This window comes from Pagrus major, chromosome 18 (genome assembly GCF_040436345.1).
Source record: "Pagrus major chromosome 18, Pma_NU_1.0".
Taxonomy (NCBI): domain Eukaryota; kingdom Metazoa; phylum Chordata; class Actinopteri; order Spariformes; family Sparidae; genus Pagrus; species Pagrus major.
The window spans coordinates 17,501,616-17,518,761 of NC_133232.1; the positions used below are offsets into that span (position 1 = coordinate 17,501,616).

At 41.2% G+C, this 17,146-nt stretch overlaps 2 protein-coding genes across 2 annotated transcripts; one reads left to right on the forward strand and one right to left on the reverse strand.

The window, feature by feature from the left end:
- The first annotated feature begins 176 nt into the window (after window positions 1-176).
- Window positions 177-5,849, forward strand: gpr137 (G protein-coupled receptor 137). Its single transcript, XM_073486305.1, has 8 exons — window positions 177-360; window positions 1,599-2,060; window positions 2,437-2,486; window positions 2,606-2,846; window positions 3,570-3,719; window positions 3,887-4,012; window positions 4,149-4,267; window positions 4,856-5,849. The coding sequence occupies exons 2-8, from the start codon at window positions 1,680-1,682 to the stop codon at window positions 4,950-4,952; spliced, it is 1,164 nt and encodes a 387-aa protein (XP_073342406.1). The 5' UTR covers window positions 177-360; window positions 1,599-1,679; the 3' UTR covers window positions 4,953-5,849.
- Window positions 5,850-7,033: 1,184 nt separating this feature from the next.
- syvn1 (synovial apoptosis inhibitor 1, synoviolin) lies at window positions 7,034-15,990 on the reverse strand. The gene is made up of 16 exons (XM_073486304.1): window positions 15,824-15,990; window positions 14,228-14,379; window positions 14,023-14,115; window positions 13,719-13,871; window positions 13,452-13,500; window positions 12,914-13,017; window positions 12,325-12,451; window positions 12,108-12,207; window positions 11,266-11,331; window positions 10,772-10,888; window positions 10,421-10,578; window positions 9,862-10,014; window positions 9,525-9,686; window positions 8,717-8,900; window positions 8,026-8,141; window positions 7,034-7,936 (listed from the first exon to the last, which is right to left on the reverse strand). The coding sequence occupies exons 2-16, from the start codon at window positions 14,357-14,359 to the stop codon at window positions 7,728-7,730; spliced, it is 1,923 nt and encodes a 640-aa protein (XP_073342405.1). The 5' UTR covers window positions 14,360-14,379; window positions 15,824-15,990; the 3' UTR covers window positions 7,034-7,727.
- Between the last annotated feature and the right edge of the window lie 1,156 nt (window positions 15,991-17,146).

Consider the following 17,146-nt stretch of genomic DNA (forward strand, 5'->3'; position numbering starts at 1 on the left):
CGTGAGGAGCGGGCGCGTCTGTGACTGAGGAGAGTTTACTGTGAGAACACGGACAAAGCCGAGCTGCTGTAAACAAACCGTACACTGAACGGCAGCTACAGTCATTCAAACACCTTTCCCAGAGACCTAAAAGCGAGTCGCGCGTTTACAGAGTTTTAAGTGTGAATTTAAAAACCGTTCGTCTCGAGACACGTAAACAACAACTTGAAGAAACCGCGATTTCCTGCACGCGCTGATTGGCGGTTGGAATCAAACTAGTGGCCCCGCCCACCAGACGTGACGCAGAGCACACAACACGGAAGCAGAAGGATTACCGTCCTCTGCTGCGTACACCGGAGCTGGATGTCTGCCTAAAACAAGGTCTGTTGTTGTTATTGTGACATATTACTGACAGCTTATACGTTTAATAACGTTAGGGGCCGGCGAAGCATCACCGAGCGACAGCAGGAAGTCGCTGACATTCACTTCAGTTAACAACATTAGTTTCAGTTAGCTTAGCCGCTGCTGAGCAGCCTGAACGCACCACCGGCTGCTTGTTTATGTGCCAAAGAGCAGGGTGAAGACTCGCAGCCTGCTGGTTAATGAGTTTCAAAGGCCACTGTAAAATACCCAAAGGTCAAGAAAACGTGTACAACAAATATTACAGCACTCGAGCCCGAAATTGTTATGTTTTTTGTCGAGAGATGACAGAGAATGTTTGTGCCTCTCTGTCTTAGTGGTACATAACACGATCACTGTCTGATCTGTTTAAATCAGTGTAAAGGTTGGCACAGTATGTGTAGCATATATCATTTCAGCGTGACATGAGATTGTTGTGACACATTAACACATTGTAAAGTCAGGCTTCTCCTTCAATGTGGTCTAAAATACTACAGAATGCATTTGAAAATGAAAGTGAATGTGTTCAACATCCAGTCCACTGTGAAGGAGATCAGCTACACAGCTTCATATGTCAGATCTAAACCCATACTATCATATACAGGAATGTGACAAAATGATTTCTTTGTGTAATAGACGTTGGCAATATGGATATCAGCTTTATATTTTCTGTCACAATACCAATGTAGTCTTTTCAAAAATATCAATATGACAATACACATCGATTTTGAGTATTTGAAACGATCATTTTCTGCACGTACTATTTTTAAGGCCTAAAGAGGGAAAAATAAAATTACTACAGTCTTTCTGCTGTTGTCTGCTACAAGCCAAGAAAAGAAAAGTTGTATACCATTGCCATTTTATAGACTTGTTGTATTTGTCTCAAATTCTATGCCTTTAATGTTGTATCAATTTTGCCCCGTGGTATAAGAAACCCAGTTGAATAACAATATTTTTCGAGGTATTGTATCAAAGGAAGAAAACTCAGTATTGTGACATTAAAATACCCATGTATATCATGACATGACAAAATCAACCGAGTCATTGTTAGCACGTAGATGACCATACATGAATCTCACATTAAAAAAGGATAAAAACAAAAACAACTTTGTGCACTAAAGTGTTATCAAGATATAAATCTTTCTTCCATATTGCCCCTCCCTTCCTCATTATTTTATTCATGACCTACAGGCCTCTTACCATTTTCTATCTGTCTCCAGGTCTCCCATGTACACCCTTCAGTCTGAGAGAAGGTTTGGCTTTGTGATGATGGACAGTTAGTTAGACCTGTCACTACTGTAATGGAAGCTCCAGTCACGGCTTCCCCACCTCCCAACTCCTCCACTTATCCTCCCCCGGTCCCCCTGCACCCAGCCGTCGCCCCCTCGGTCGAGCTCGGTTTCACAATCCTCTACACCGTTCTTTACGGAGGACTGTTCCTGGTGGTGTACGCCCAGCTCTGGCTTCTCTACCTCTACAGACACAAAAGATGGAGCTACCAGAGTGTTTTTCTGTTCCTCTGCCTGCTCTGGGCCGCCCTCCGCACCACCCTGTTCTCCTTTTACTTCCGTAACGCTGTGGAGGCCAACCACCTACCTGTGGCGGTCTACTGGCTGCTCTACTGCTTCCCTGTCTGTCTGCAGTTCTTCACTCTCAGCCTTATTAACCTGTATTTCACTCAGGTAAGACTGGGTTTATTCTCTTGAAGCTAGGATACACCAACTGTAATGTGGGGGGAAATGCTGATTCATTGATTGATACAATGATTGTTAAAACTGCTTAGTATGATGTAACCATAGAGATAAAAAGACTTCATGGCATAAATAAACAGGAGGAAAATCAAATTTCCTTGAAGAGTATTAATGGTCTTTACATAATCATCTTATTATAGCTGTGTGCCAAACAGCTATTAAAATTAAACCTTGTGGAGTGACTAACAGCTTTAGAGAGACCATAAACAATGTGCTGAATAAACACTTTTTTTGCTTTCGGTTTCATTGGTAGTGTCTATTTGGTCTGTTTACGCTGTTGCTTCTCTGTTGCTCTTTTGTACCACAGGTGCTATTTAAAGTGAGAGAGCTTTATAGCTCAGACGTGAACAGAAGACTGTAAGTTTCACTCTACAGTGCAGACCATTTTGCATCAAGCTTATTATCTTGATTAAGCCTCTGAAACACCATATGAATACTGATCTATTCATCGCTCTGGCTTCCATTGTCTTCCTCAGGCTGCTGGCACGTTGTATGTATGGTGCGTTGAGCGTCATGTTCCTCTGCGTCAACGTGGTGTGTGCGGCTCTCGGGGACAGAGGTGCTGGCGGTGGGTCGGAGAAGCACACCTGGAATCTTGTCCTGGTTCGAGTTCTAGTCAACGACTTGCTCTTCATCCTGGATGCGGTGTTACTGGCTGCCTCGCTGCTGCTCCTGACCAGACACTCGCGCTCCACCAGCCCCTACCTGATCAGCAAGGTGCGCTAAGCATCAGTCTCGAAAGTGAAATGATGCAGCCCCAATTTCACGAAGAGTACTAGAATGCCACTCAGTAGAGTGCATACCTCTGCCAAGGCTGAGCAGTTCCCTTTTAATTCTATCAAGCCTAATCCAATATCAAACTCGATAGCCCTGTATTACTCTAAATCTTAAACCAGCCATAACTGCTTAACCATAATTTAAGATCACCAGATCTGTAATGTAATGAAAGTGAGAAAAATACGTCCCTTGCGGATTCTCACCAAACGTTAATGGGGTCTATTCTTAACTGTTACTGTAGAGTTTGAAAGACGAAGGACTAATGGGTCTAATTAATATTGAGTTGCATTATGGGAATTGTAGGACCCAGCATTTCTGAAAAAAGGCAGATAATCTTGGTTTCTGCTTTCTATGTTGAATAATTTAAGATCTTTTTTAAACACTGAAAAATTCTGAACAGAGTGTGAAGAAATAACAGTTTTGATCATATCTCAAAGACATCTTAGTATTGTGTTGCAGAGATATCTACTAAAGTTAGCATGCTAACTAGCTAGGCCCAAGCCACTTTACACCTCAAGAGGTGATAACCCGATATCAAACAACACCATCACTCCCCCAGCACCTTTAATAATGCACCTCTTTATTGAAGTGTAGTACATAAACATAAGCCACTTCTTACCCTGCTCTAATTCTGAAGCTAACAGTGTTTTTTAACCTGACCAGGGGACCACCGTGTGCCGTACAGCAGCTCTGGGAGCGGCAGTGATCTTGTTGTTTGCCAGTCGAGCCTGCTACAACCTGACAGTCCTCGTTCTGTCTCAGAGCCGTCAGGTGGAGTCATTCAACTTTGACTGGTACAACGTCTCTGACCAGGTAATGATCTGATGTTGGAGTAGAAGCACTCTTAGCCAGGGTAACACATTGTCCAGCCCGGTTCTAGTTGACAGTAATGGTTGTCACTATTCATTATGATACAGTTTATAGCCCTGGCCATTAAAAATGTCAGTACACTAGATGACTGTGTGTGTGTGTGTTTGTAGGCTGACTTGCGTAGTGAACTGGGCGACAGAGGCTACCTGGCCTTCGGTGCCATCCTCCTCATATGGGAGCTGCTCCCGACCAGTTTACTCATCCTCATCTTCAGAGTTCGCCGACCGACTCAAGAGGTAGTTGATACATCTGTGACACATTGGACCACATGTCGGCGGAATAAAGAAATGAAACACGATGACTCAGGATTTATTATTGCCATAGCAGTGGAGGTCATGTGTTTTTTTTTTTTTTTGTTGCTGATTCTCACAGACCAGCAGCATGGCCGTCAACAACAGGGTCCTACCTCGTCCATATTTCTTTGACGACCCTCAAGGCAGTGATGATGATGCACCTGTTCCGTGGGCACGCAGTTTACATCCACACGCAAGGTACTGTCATTAAAACCATGTTAGACTCACAGGTACAGCTGAAATGAACAGTAAAAAAAAATGCAAACTTTCCCTAGTTCCAGCTTGTTGTGTGATAATTTACTGCTTCCCTGTATTTGATATAGGTCTGCATTTATTGTTTGGTTGATGACATGTCCAAAAATTGTGAAAATGGCCATCCCAGTTTCTTAGAGCTAAAACACTGTTTTTGGCCGACCAGAGTTTGTCAAAAAATCTTAAATATTGCACCTTTCAAGTAAATTTGTCTAAATTTCAATTCCCACGCTGATAAAATTGTGTTTTGCTACACCACCGAAGTGTTTTACTGCCATACCAAGAAAAGAAGAGTGGATCAGTATCATAGCGTAAAATGTTTATGGATGTTTTCACTGTATAAGAAGTTATATTCACAGAGTTATCACGTAATAACGTTATAACATTTATTCTAAAAATATATTATGTAAAAATGTAAGCGCTTCACGTTATAATGTGGTCACTTATTGTTGAAACATAAATCCTCAAGAAGAATCCTCAAATGCAGAAGTGTAGGCACAGCTGTCACCTGCTGCTCTTCCTGCTCTGTTTCAGCTGGTACGGATCAGAGACCGCTCCTCTGCTGTTTGCCAGCAACCCTCCAGACCAGAACCACCAGCACCACTCGTTCTACTCCACCCCCCAGAACTGACCCTGACTCCTCACCACAATCAGGGTCACCCTGCGCAGCTACCAGTCGGTAGCACCTCGCCCTCTGCCAGCAGTTTTTGCACTCAAGACCTCAGGAAATCACCAGCAAACAGTGAATATGCACCTTGTAGTTTTTGAACAGAGAATATATTTAAATCTTTTTTTAGGTCAAAGGGAACAAACTTGGTGTGAAAAGCCCTGACAGACATGAATGACCAAACTGCTCAGCGATCTCCTTATGAAGCTGAGATTTAGTCACAAATCATAAGCTTGTTTTAATAAGCCATTGTCCCATTGTTGATAAAACAAGGTAAACTAGCTCTTACCAGTCCTAAAAATTGCACATTTAGCTTCGTTAGCATTCCTTTGTTCCTTCCTACATGTAATGCAATTTAAGCATGTAAGCTCGCAGCATGTGGTAACCACTGGAATAACCACTGACGATACTGATTTGCTGTTTTGTGAAGAAGGCAACTCTTCTCTGCACTGTTTCAAGTGAAAGGATATCTTTTGACACCTTCAATCAATAATTCCACATAACCGCAGATATTACATTACTGACATGTTCCTTTTGGTGTTGTTTTGTATGTTTCCTTTAGCTCCAGCTTGTCAGCTTGTCAATTCTTTTGGTTTGTACATCTTACGTTAAGATTTTTCAAGATTTAAAATTTTGAAAGTTGATTTTTATTCTCTAACTTTGAATTGTATTTTGACGTAAGTTTAAATTATTTTATAACTCTGGTTTACCTTTAATTGTAGCTATCAAAGATCACATCATTCTCCTTTATGTCTTTAGTGGTATGAGGCTTCCTCATTGCAACTCACTCAACTGTAGCTTTGACCTTGCAGCATGACTAATATTGACTTTGTGAACAAACCAATAAAGGCACCAAAATGAGCTCGTCCAGTCTGTTGCTAAGCAGAAAACGTACATGGATTAAAAAAAATGCTGTCTACACCTACATTTTTTACATGTTTTTAGCTCATTTATTGCAAACCATGTATATTTTATTAGTGCCAACTGTTTTCCAAGGCCAGAATGTTTGAGACTTTTAAATGTTCACATTCATGTATAAACTATTTTTATTTCCGGTTTAAGTTAATATTTCATCCACATTACTGATAATGCTCTATTTGATAGATGTGATTTCCTAATAATTTCCGATGAAGTTTCCTTGAAAGAACAATGTTATTTGGTGCTAATTAACGGAAAATCAGTTGATTGGTATACACAGGTCAGCTGAAAATAAAAATATTTTTGAGAAATGACTCAATTTTTGAGAAAAACACAATTAAAGTTTCCAATAATGAATGAATGGTTAATGGAAATACACTTTAAAGAGAGCTTTCCTTCCAAGGAAATTCCTACTTTCCTAAAGTTGGTAGCAAAACACGTGCTTCTGTTCAACAAAACTTGGAAATTGGGAAATTACAGATCAAATTCACCCAAACCGAAACTTTAGTCATTATCTACTAACTCTCATGCTGATGGAAAGTTGGGTGAAGTTTTGTGGTCCACAAACATTTCTGGAGCTTCACAGTAGTTTGTGGACTAGAAAACTAAACCTAACAAAGCTTTCCATCGGCATGAGGATGAGTAGATAGTGAGTCAATTTTCATGTTTGGGTGAACTTATCCTTTAAAGAGAACTCTCCTTTCAAGGAAATTCCTACTTTCCTATAATTAGTGCCCAAACACGTGCTTCTAGCTCAGAAACTTCCTTGGAAACTACAGATCTGTAAGATAAAGCATTACTGCATTACTTAACAACAACTGTTCAGTTTAAGATGTGAAATTAGTGAAAACTAGAGGCTCAATCTGAAACATATTTAAATGATTTTTATGGAGGTCTAATGTGCTAAAAATGTTAAATAACGTTGAAATGAATCCAATATTTCACTAGGAAATAAAAGGGAAAAGAACAAAAAAAAAAATCAGCCTAATTTTGTAGCAGAGATTCAGGTTTTCATTTAATCATCTTGTGACCACTCAGTCAAATCATGACGGGATCCTTTGGGGGGTCTCAACCCCTAGACCCATCTCTATGGCTTCAGTTTGTGAACATACAGACCAATAGAGGGGTTGCGCTGCTGCTGTTTCAGCTGAACAGTTTATTCTGCATTATGTACAGATCATCCTATTAAAACTCTTTATACAGTATGTACACATTCAAATAAATCAGTAAGTTACAACGTCCGCAGTGGCAACAGAAGAACAATTTAACAATGTTAAAGAAAGCCAAAGCTGGAGGAGTTGATCATTTTCCCTAGATTTGAATTCACCGGAACCGACACTGATCCAGGTGCTGTGTAACATGTTGACGTGGTGAATGAGACCACGTTTATACTGAAGAAAGCTGAATTAAACAAAAATCAAAGTGCAGGCAAAGACCTCACCGACAGTAAAACTACCAGACACAAATCCAAACACAGTCTCTCTCACACTGACCAAAATCAGCATTCCTCTTCCATCTGATTAAACTTACTAACACCTGCAGTGCTCTTATTGCAGTAGTCATTCTGGGGGAGGGAAAGGGTGGTGAAAACAAACAAAAAAGGAGTCGTGCTATTGCTTTCTGACACAGAAACTGTCCAGATAAGCAGTAAAGATTGTTGCGTCTCCTGGTAGCCTGAGTCCAACTCGACACAGTTAGAAACCTGAGCCTGTGGAAGGCAAGAGCCACGAGGAAGAGAGGCAATGAGGAACCAAAGCAACGATCGATCAGCTCAGAGTTCCCGTTGGTCCAGAGCAACATGTCTGAATCAGAGCGTGTAGGTCAGTTGTCTGGAGGGGGTGAAGATGATGATGATGTTGCCGTCTCTAGCTTACGAAGGCGGCGGCGTCTCAGCTCAGCAGCGTTGGGCTCTCCATCCTCCTCTCCCACCACCACTCCTTCGTCCATCGTTTCTTGTCTCTCCGTGTCCGAGGCAGCAGAAGTAGAGTCAGCCGGCTGAGAGGAGACTGTAGCTCCGTCCACCTGCTCAGCTGGAAACAGAAAATAACTCTGAATTGGAGTACATGTTTTCGTTTTTTTAATCGTCTTTGTAGATGATGTGAACTGTAGGTTTACTCACAGCTGGGAGAGTCGTTCTCCTGGCTGGGACTGTCCATGCTACTGCTAGCTACAGGAGATGAAGCAGAGTTGTTCGTCCCGCTGGCTTCTGCAGTTCTGGCCTCAGGCCGAGGAGGACTGTGGAGAAGACAGCAGCAGAAAGACAATGAAGCATTCAACTGAAAACTAGAGGTGAACCCCAAGATTTAAATAATTTATTGTCAACTCAAGAAATCATTAATTAAAATATTTATGGATATTAATTAAATTAAAAAGTTGAATACCCATCTTAGAGGTGCTATCATAAGAATTAGTCACCTTGACTTCATACTCCAAACAAACAGGGGCAGCATATCACCAGAGTAACTAGTATCTGCTGCTAACTGTAGCTACAGTTAGCTGTGCAGCTAGCCAGACTACCAGGGGAATATTGGTGTTTACACCACTAGCACTGGAGCTTTGGACCGCTGGGAGAAAGTTTTCAGAACCACTGCCAGCTGGTTAGCATGCTAACTTCAGTAGGCATCTCTTCAATACAAAACACGGACGCAAACGACATAACATCTAAATTTGTATTTCTTTGTGTTCTGTTGATCATTTCAGTTCATTTTTTAATGTTTTGAACTAAAATTCTAACAAACTGCACCTTTAATAATTCAAGCTTAATTTTTCAAAAGAGAATATGCGACTTTAAATAGAGGAAGCTCAGTTACGTGAGTGTGGCGACGGTGCTGAGGTAGTGGTGGATGTTGAGCATGGCAGCGTCCAGCAGGGTGTGGATGTTCTGGAGACACTGGAGCCGGGCCTCGAGGCCCCGTCGGCCCTCTGCCTCCAGCTCCCTCAGCTCCTCCTCCGACAGCCGGGACAGAGACGGAGGAGGAGGAGGCATCGATGACACTGGAGGAGAGAAGAGGAGACACACATTAACACAAACAGATCCAGGAGAAACTAACTTCAACTTATAATATCACAAACATGAGCTCGAAGAACTGCTTGCCAAGTCAAATAAATACATTTTGAGGCGTCCACGCTCCCATATACAGGAAACAGTAATGTGACTGTTTCTACTGAGGTTCAGCATTACAAATCATATCAGATGATCTAACCTCAAGCGTTAAAGTTCATTCATGCTTGTCTGATTGATACTCTTGACAACTGTGAAGAGAAATTATGTTCTTTGACAAAAGAAGTGTTGTAAATGTGGTGGGAAATTCCAGTGACTTGGACACAGTGTGGACTGATAATTTGTTGCTTTGGTAACGCTCAGCAATTTCTTAAACAAGGGGTGATAGGACGAGTAAGACAGTTTTATCCCCAACATGACTCAGCCACATACATCTAAAATTACACATCTATAATTAATATTCTTATACAAGAGAGACAAGCAGCCATCTTGTCAGAAGCAGCGGGGTGGAAGAGGTTAATTAACCTTCCGTCTTTTTACTCATTTTCTGCAACAGTAGTCATCGCTTGAATGTATTCACTTTGTTCTCTGTGACAGTACAGAGTGTTTGTGCTTACTGAAGGGAGGAGGTGGTGGCATGGGCAGCCAAGGTGCAGTGGGGAAGGGAGGAGGGGGGAAGGAGAAGGGGAAGCCTGGGAGAGCTGATCCTGGAGCAGCAGCAGCGGCAGCTGCGGCAGCAGCAGCAGTGTCTGCAGACGACGAGGTGGGCTGGCTGGAACCTGATGAAACAAACAACATTTTGGGTAGATGTCAAGCTATCCCAGAGTAAAAAAAAATAGATTAAACAACAATGCAGGTGCACTGAAACTATATGTAACATCGTTTCACACACTTTGGTTTGCTTTCCTGTTTTCTGGGGGTAATTTGCTGCAGGAGAGCATGAGTTATCCTTACCAGCTGCTTGTGTAGCCTCTGTGCTGCCCTGTGGAGCATCAGTGGCACCAGGAGCTGCAGCTGCTGCAGCGGCAGGAGGAGGGGGCACTGCAGGGAAGGGACCCCAGAAGGGGAAGATGCCCGGAGGAAAGCCAGGTAACATGCCTGGAGCCACTGGAGAGGAAACAGAGCAAATAGTTCCTTAGCAACCCAGTCCAAATATGTGCTTACCAGAGGAAACTTCATTAATATGCTCTGGGAAGTGAACATGACCTGAGTCCATTTCATAAAGTACAATATAATGATTTTATCAAATTAAGGTATCTGGACAAGTTTCTCTAAACTTACAGCCACCATTTTTACACCAGGATTGTCTCACTTTTCTAAAAACAAAAACTTGTGCCATCTGAAGATATTATAGTCACGTAAGTTCTATACATAAGTTCATGAATGGAAAAGTTTTTTCTACGTTAATAACATCTGTTCTGGACTGCAAATAATTTGGACGTAGGTAGGCTTCATGTAGTGATGTTAGAGGTAGAAAGACAGGAGTTGTATTCATGTGTACTGCTTCTGTCACCATTGGCAGGTGGGGCTGCGGGGGCGTTGGCGGGGGCTGCTGGAGCAGGGGGCGGGGCCTGTGCTGGGGCTGGAGTCTGATTGTTGTTAGATGCCCGGAGGACGTCCATGCGACAGGTAGGACAGGTCTGCTGTCTCTGGAACCAGGAGCGCAGGCAGCTGTGGGGAGGAGAGGAAGGCGACACAACATTATTTGTAGCACTAGAAGGACAAACACATACAAACCTGTTAACATACTGTTCATACTGAGCGTAACTTCAGGTACTGTAGAGGTGGACCACATCTGACATCTTCCCTTTTTTCTTTGTTTGCAGTCAAGAATCTTTTCTGCTGAGTCACACTGTTTACGTACCTGGAGTGGAAAATGTGATTACAAGGCAGTTTCTTGGCTCCGGTGACCATTTCCTCTCGACAGATGATGCAGACGTTGTCAGAAGCCTGCAGGTCTTCAGGAGTGGCATCAGGATATCTGAAGACAGGCAAAAATGAGGGGAGAAATTAGCACTAGCCTCAGAACTTATTAGGTGAAGTTTTATTCAGGCTTGTACTGTGGGTCTACACGTGTTGTCTGCTTGCAAATATCCCCAGCTAAAGACTGAATACTGTCCTACAACAGAAAAAACATTAGCATTGAAGTGAAAATGGACAATCTGCATATGGGCCATAGTCCATGTCATTAAATGAGAATAACCCCACTTGAACAAGTTTTGTCTAACAGAATGAAATGTAAATGAATATGAAATACATTCTACAAAATATATAATGATATACTAATACATTACAGTATTACAGTAAGGTACTAATACCATACAATACAATACGGTGCAATTAGGAAACATTACTCACAGTGTATTCATGTTGCGGATGGCTCTCCGAGACATGATAGCGTCTGTTACAGCTTTCTTGAATTGCCTGAAAGACAAAGGAGAACAATACCAAACTCAAAACGTGCCTTAAATATAGTGTTTGTTCTATAATTGATATCAATTTCAAAATATGTTAATGACCTTTATTTCCATGACTGAGACGAGACAGCACCAACGTTATTATCAAACCAAATGTGACTACATCAACATGCAATAGTGTTGATGAAATAAATTGAGATTAAAATGTGGTTAAAAAAAATTATTTAAAAAAATCGCCAAAATCTGTCTTTATCTGTTGATAAAAACAGGAGAAAATGTTAGAATATTATAGAGGCCTTTTTTTCTCTTCAATGCAGCAGTTCCATTTCTTGAGCTGCGCAGGACGACACCAGCAGCACACAACGAGCACAGTCAGGACTCAGAGTGACTTACATCAACTATTTTACAGAAACTAAGTTAAAGTAAATCATGACAACAACAGTGCTTGGGTGGAAGGTGATAGTTGGGCCCATTTTTTTGTTACAATGAAACTGAGAAAAAAAATGCATTGCTTCATCAAAGGGGAAAGAATATTGCCATAAAACAGCTGGTAAGAATATCATGAACATGAAAAGACACATTAAGGCTCATCACAAAGAAACTGAAGTAGATTAATGAAGCATTTTTATGGAGCCGACTAAGAAGGCAGAAAGTTTGACTAAAATGTCAAAGAAATATTGGTTTTGGCTAAACTAATAAAACTGTAATACAATAGTGGTGGTTTGGTTTACTTTGACTGAGATAAGAGCCTAAATAGCTGAGAAATTCTTTGAGTATGCTCACCTCATAGCCAGATACATGGGCCGAATGGCGAACAGGGGGAAGGTGTGGACCTTTATCATGATGGTCATGAAGGCGATGTACAGGAGCACTTTGATGAAACCTGGAAGAAAAAATAGTACTTGAGTATTGATGCCACGGCATCTTGAAGGACACAGACATCATCTAGAGGAAAAAAATACTCCAGCATGAAATTTTGAACTCTGGCTGAATACAGCACCTGTGAAGAGCTCGGTGTAGAGCATATAGACGGCCTTGTTGTCCCAGGGATTCTCACTCTGCAGGTCAATGGTGTGCAGAAGGTATTTAATGAAGGTCGTCAGTACCATGGTCAGCAGGATGGCATACTGAGGGGCACAGAGAGGAGAGACAGACATTTACAAGTTATCATCCTCTCCATTTCCTGATCTCCATTAACTTGCAAAGTGACACTGAATCACAGATACTGTATGCAGAATTCTTTCTGTGACATTCATCTGTGGCATCCATCAAAACCTGAGCAGGAGTAAAAGTTTGAAACACAAAAAGGCTACGTGGAATGATGTGATGTTGCGAGGAGAACGGTGCCATGTAAATCAGACAGAACAATGTCCTCAAGTCTAGGAAACTTTGCTCAGCCATTCACGCAGTTGTCTTGCTTAGTCAATTTATAATGAAGTAGTACATTAAAATGACACATGCCGAAGAGTCCTGACAACATTTATAAACCTTAAATATACCAACAGAGCTAAAATGACTATCGGTACAAAAAAGGAAAAAAAAAAAAAAAAAAAAAACAGAACACAGAGCTAAAATTCAGTATGACAAACCTCAAATCCAAAAACAAGCTGGACTGAAGCTCCTCGGGTAATGATGCTGTGACAGGCATGGTTGACAAACAGGAAGTCCAGGACACCCAGAAGTCCCATGAGAGCTGCAGGATATACAGAACGAGACTTCTGTGAGGGGGTTGCAGTAGCTACATGAAGAAGCTCCACAGAAATATAGAGGACAAATAACTTAATTCTCAGACAAAACAAATGAGTACATTCAGTATTTAAAGATGCTCAATGACTCTCCAATCTAATCTTACTATTTAAGTCTGACACGATGACTGAAGGAGAAGATTTTGTTGTGTTTAGAAAATTATATCATGGTCTGTTAATGTGAACCATTCTGGTGTTCTGTTGTGGGGCTTAATTAAACTTTGGAGCACCTGGCCTCAGCAGTGATTTGCATGCAGTTTCATTCAGACTTGACGCCAACAGAACAAAGTAGATAAAGAGAGAAGAAAAAACTAATATAAAAGCCAACACAGGCAGGCAACAAGAATGATTTCTGACGTGACTGATGATAACGTGTACTTACACAATACTCTCATGTGAAAAAGCCATGATATGTTTGGACTCCGCTCCATCTGACAGAAAAAGATTTTTAAAAAACACAGAAACAAACATTATTTACATGTTACCTAAAACATGCACAGCCATATATGTCTATTAAATCATTGAATCATCAATTGTGATTCTGAATTACTACTTTATAGATATTGCTAACACCATAACAGGAGCACAGAGACCTGTAACAAGTTCCAGGTTGCTTGGTATTCAGCTAATGACACTGACAAACACTCACAAAGTCCACCCGGTCCTCAGCCAGCCAGTGGAAGCACTTAAGGAAAAGTAGGAGGGTGAAGAGGGCTACAAAGCGGGGGGAGAAGTCATCCCTGAACACAGTGAATGCCAGGCATGTCTCGGTCACCGCGTACCAGGATCGCTCAATGAGATGCTGGAGGGAGAGGAAAGACAAGTAATTGCACATAAACCAAGAGACTGATCAGATGAATTTGTCATTTACAGCTGAGACAATGTATTAGTATTAAACTAAATGTGTATTATGATGAGTCAAGGGAGTCATAAATATTTAAACAGAACTTTACCTCCATTTCTGCAGCTCTTAGCTGTCCAAAAAAGACCTTCCTCATGAACTTTCCCAGCAAGAACACCAACACAAAGGCCTGAATGTACAACACCTGAGACAAGAAACAAAACAGAAACCAAAAGCTGATTTCTCATATTGTCACTGATTCTGCTTTTGAAGAAATATCAACGCAAGCTTGGACTTGACTTTAGCACTGCTCTTACCGCCATGCTGGGGCTGCTCTTGGTGAGGTAGACCACAGTCGGGTAGAACTGATGTTTGAGGAGATAAGCATGTGCCACCACAGCCCCAGTCAGTGCTAGACTGGTGGCAGTCACCAAGGCTGCTCGTACCATTTTGGACTCAGCTACAGATACTGTGGAGGGGAAACGGGTGAAGGGAGAAAAGAAGAAGGTTGTTGAATGTGAAAGCTGACTGATGTAGCGGAGCGACATGCAAATAAACGGCAGCACTTTGCTGGAGAGGAAGCTTTTTTCCGTCAGTTATCTCTGTGCTATGCTATTTTTACTCTTACAGACATGTACAGCAAAAAAGCTTCAGGATTGTAATCATCTACAGACATAATAAAACACGTGGTCCGCCTGTCGGTCATCCATAATGAGATATCTGCTCTGCAAATATGTGGTCATAGATAAATAAAGGAAGCTTTATAGCTTTAAGCTATAATAATCAATAATATATAATTATGATATCTGGGAGGGGGTTATGGAACTTTGAAACTTTAAAGAGGACTGTCTGTCTGCGGTCATCGTGCTGACACTTTAAGTGAAACGTACATTTCGGGATTATCATCTGTTTAGAATCCAATGACATCTTAATGGATACAGTTACCATTCATGGTGCTGCTTTCCGTGGAAATCTCAAAGTAGAAAGTAGTACTTTCAAAACTGAAATGATTAACTGCATTGGAAGCAATGAAGGCGTTATGTTTGTTCCTGATTGAGGTAGCATGTTTGTGGCTATCACCATGTTAACTATTGCCCTGTCTTTCAGACAAACGGTGTAAGAATTTTCTCCAGGGTTTGACATTACCCACACTTCTCAAACAGACAGCCTTTACTGCTGTCTGAGTAATGTGAGGTTATAGTGACACTATGCTGAACTGTCAGGTGAACAGGTTTAGTCTGACACTGGATCCCAAGTCTCAATCCTTACAACAAATAACCCTTCAAAATGTGCATTTTAATGAACATTCAGGAATAGGACTTCAATAGAAAATACTACTTTGTACAATATTCTGTTACCACCTTTAAAACTACTGATGCATGTAAGGCTACAACTAATACAGCATTAAATTACATCAAGTCACAGCTTGAATATTGGGTGAATATGAAACTACTCCTTGCTTTTATTTTCACCTGCATATATGCTAATGTATGCTCTTGGTTAGCATTGAGTACACTCCCACTTTTTCAGCTACTGCATTACTCCATCCTAGTTACCACTTCTCACATTGGTAGCAACACATTAAGCTAGTTTATTAGCGTGTATCTTCCTACAGAGGAGGCAGCTCTTTTAGCTAACTTGGCTCGCTAACATCAAAGCTAATGTAGTAAAAATTAAGTCTCAGAGATATGGCTAACTGCTTTGCAAGACTGAGAGAAACTTAGGTAGCAAGCTAAGCGCACCCTTCTCAAAAAGCTGAATATATATTTATTTGTGTTGGTAACGTCACTTGACTCCAGGGACTACCTAACTGTCACAGCCAGGTCTTTTTAATTAGGTTAGTTAGCAAGTGTTAGCTAACGTTAGCTAGCTAGCTGGTAACGTTACAGCTGTCAGTACTCTGCGGGACTCACCGACTCGTTTCCTGCGGAAGACTTGCTCCTTGGTTAATTAGACGGGGGTCTCCTTGCCTGCTCAAACCTCTATATTCTTAGCAGCTACTCCATTTCGATGGTTTCACGGTAGCCTCTCTATTACATTAGTATAGTCGCCCCTGCTCGTCTGGCTACGTGTTTATCTTTGGCTTGCTCCTTGGGAGCCACCTCACATCCGGCTGCTGTGGTAATTTCACGCAAGAGCTATTTCAAACATCACTGAATGTTACCTGTTTTCTGTCAGTTACTCACCGTGAAAGCAGTTAGAAAGCTATTTCGTCTTAAATTTTTAAGAAAGATTTGACATTTGGGTTTGACAGCTACTGAAACGAGTTGTATTTGTAAATATGATGTGTTACTCTGTATTTGTAAATGTATGGTGACCCATCTTTTAGGAGATGTACGGTAAATACCGACGTGGACCAATAGGAAGTTGTCTCGCTGATTCTAATGCCGTAAACTGTGTTTCTGCCTCTGATGCTGCTGCGCTGCTGAACTGAGTGAATAATCTCACACCTGGTGGATTATATTTGGATTAGGATTAGAAAATAAAGAACATATTCAAATTACTTGAATACTTGTGAATATTGAAAACAGTGTGAGAGTTTCAAACATCAAGACAGCTGCAAACAACATGCAACCTCTTTTAAATAAAAAAAATAAGCACGGGCACAAATTAGTTATCAACCCAAAGCTGATAGTAAGATAAAGGACAATATCAAAACTAAAACTACATCTGTTGGACTCTATTTTAGTTTAAATTCTAGCACAGGAACTGTTAATCATTAAATAGACAGAAAACATTTGATGGGAGTGGTCTCTTCCAGGATGATGAGCCCCCCATCCATAAGAAGGGTCTCAGATCTCAATCCAGTTAAACACGTGAGAGATTTAGGACTGACCTGTTAAGACAGCAATCCCCACAACCATCATCAGAACACCAAAAGAGGAGACATCTTTTGGAAGAACGCTGTTCACCCCAGGGGTAGAGTTTAGAGACTTGTACAATCAATGCCAAAGCAAATTGAGGCTGTCCTGCCAGCACATGGTGGCCCAATACCATACTAAGACAGTTTGTTAGTTTTTTCCTTTAATTTTTTACTCATCTGTATTTTATACTGGTATCAGAATATAATCATTTGACCTATTTAATATTTAATAATTAAAGACAAATGAGTTTATAACAGAATGTGTAATACTGTGCAGTAGGATCAAGAGCTGTTACATTAAAACTCAGTCATGGTAAGCAGTAATGTGCCCGTTCTGGCTTTTATGATTGAGTTTTCCATTGCAACCATTAAG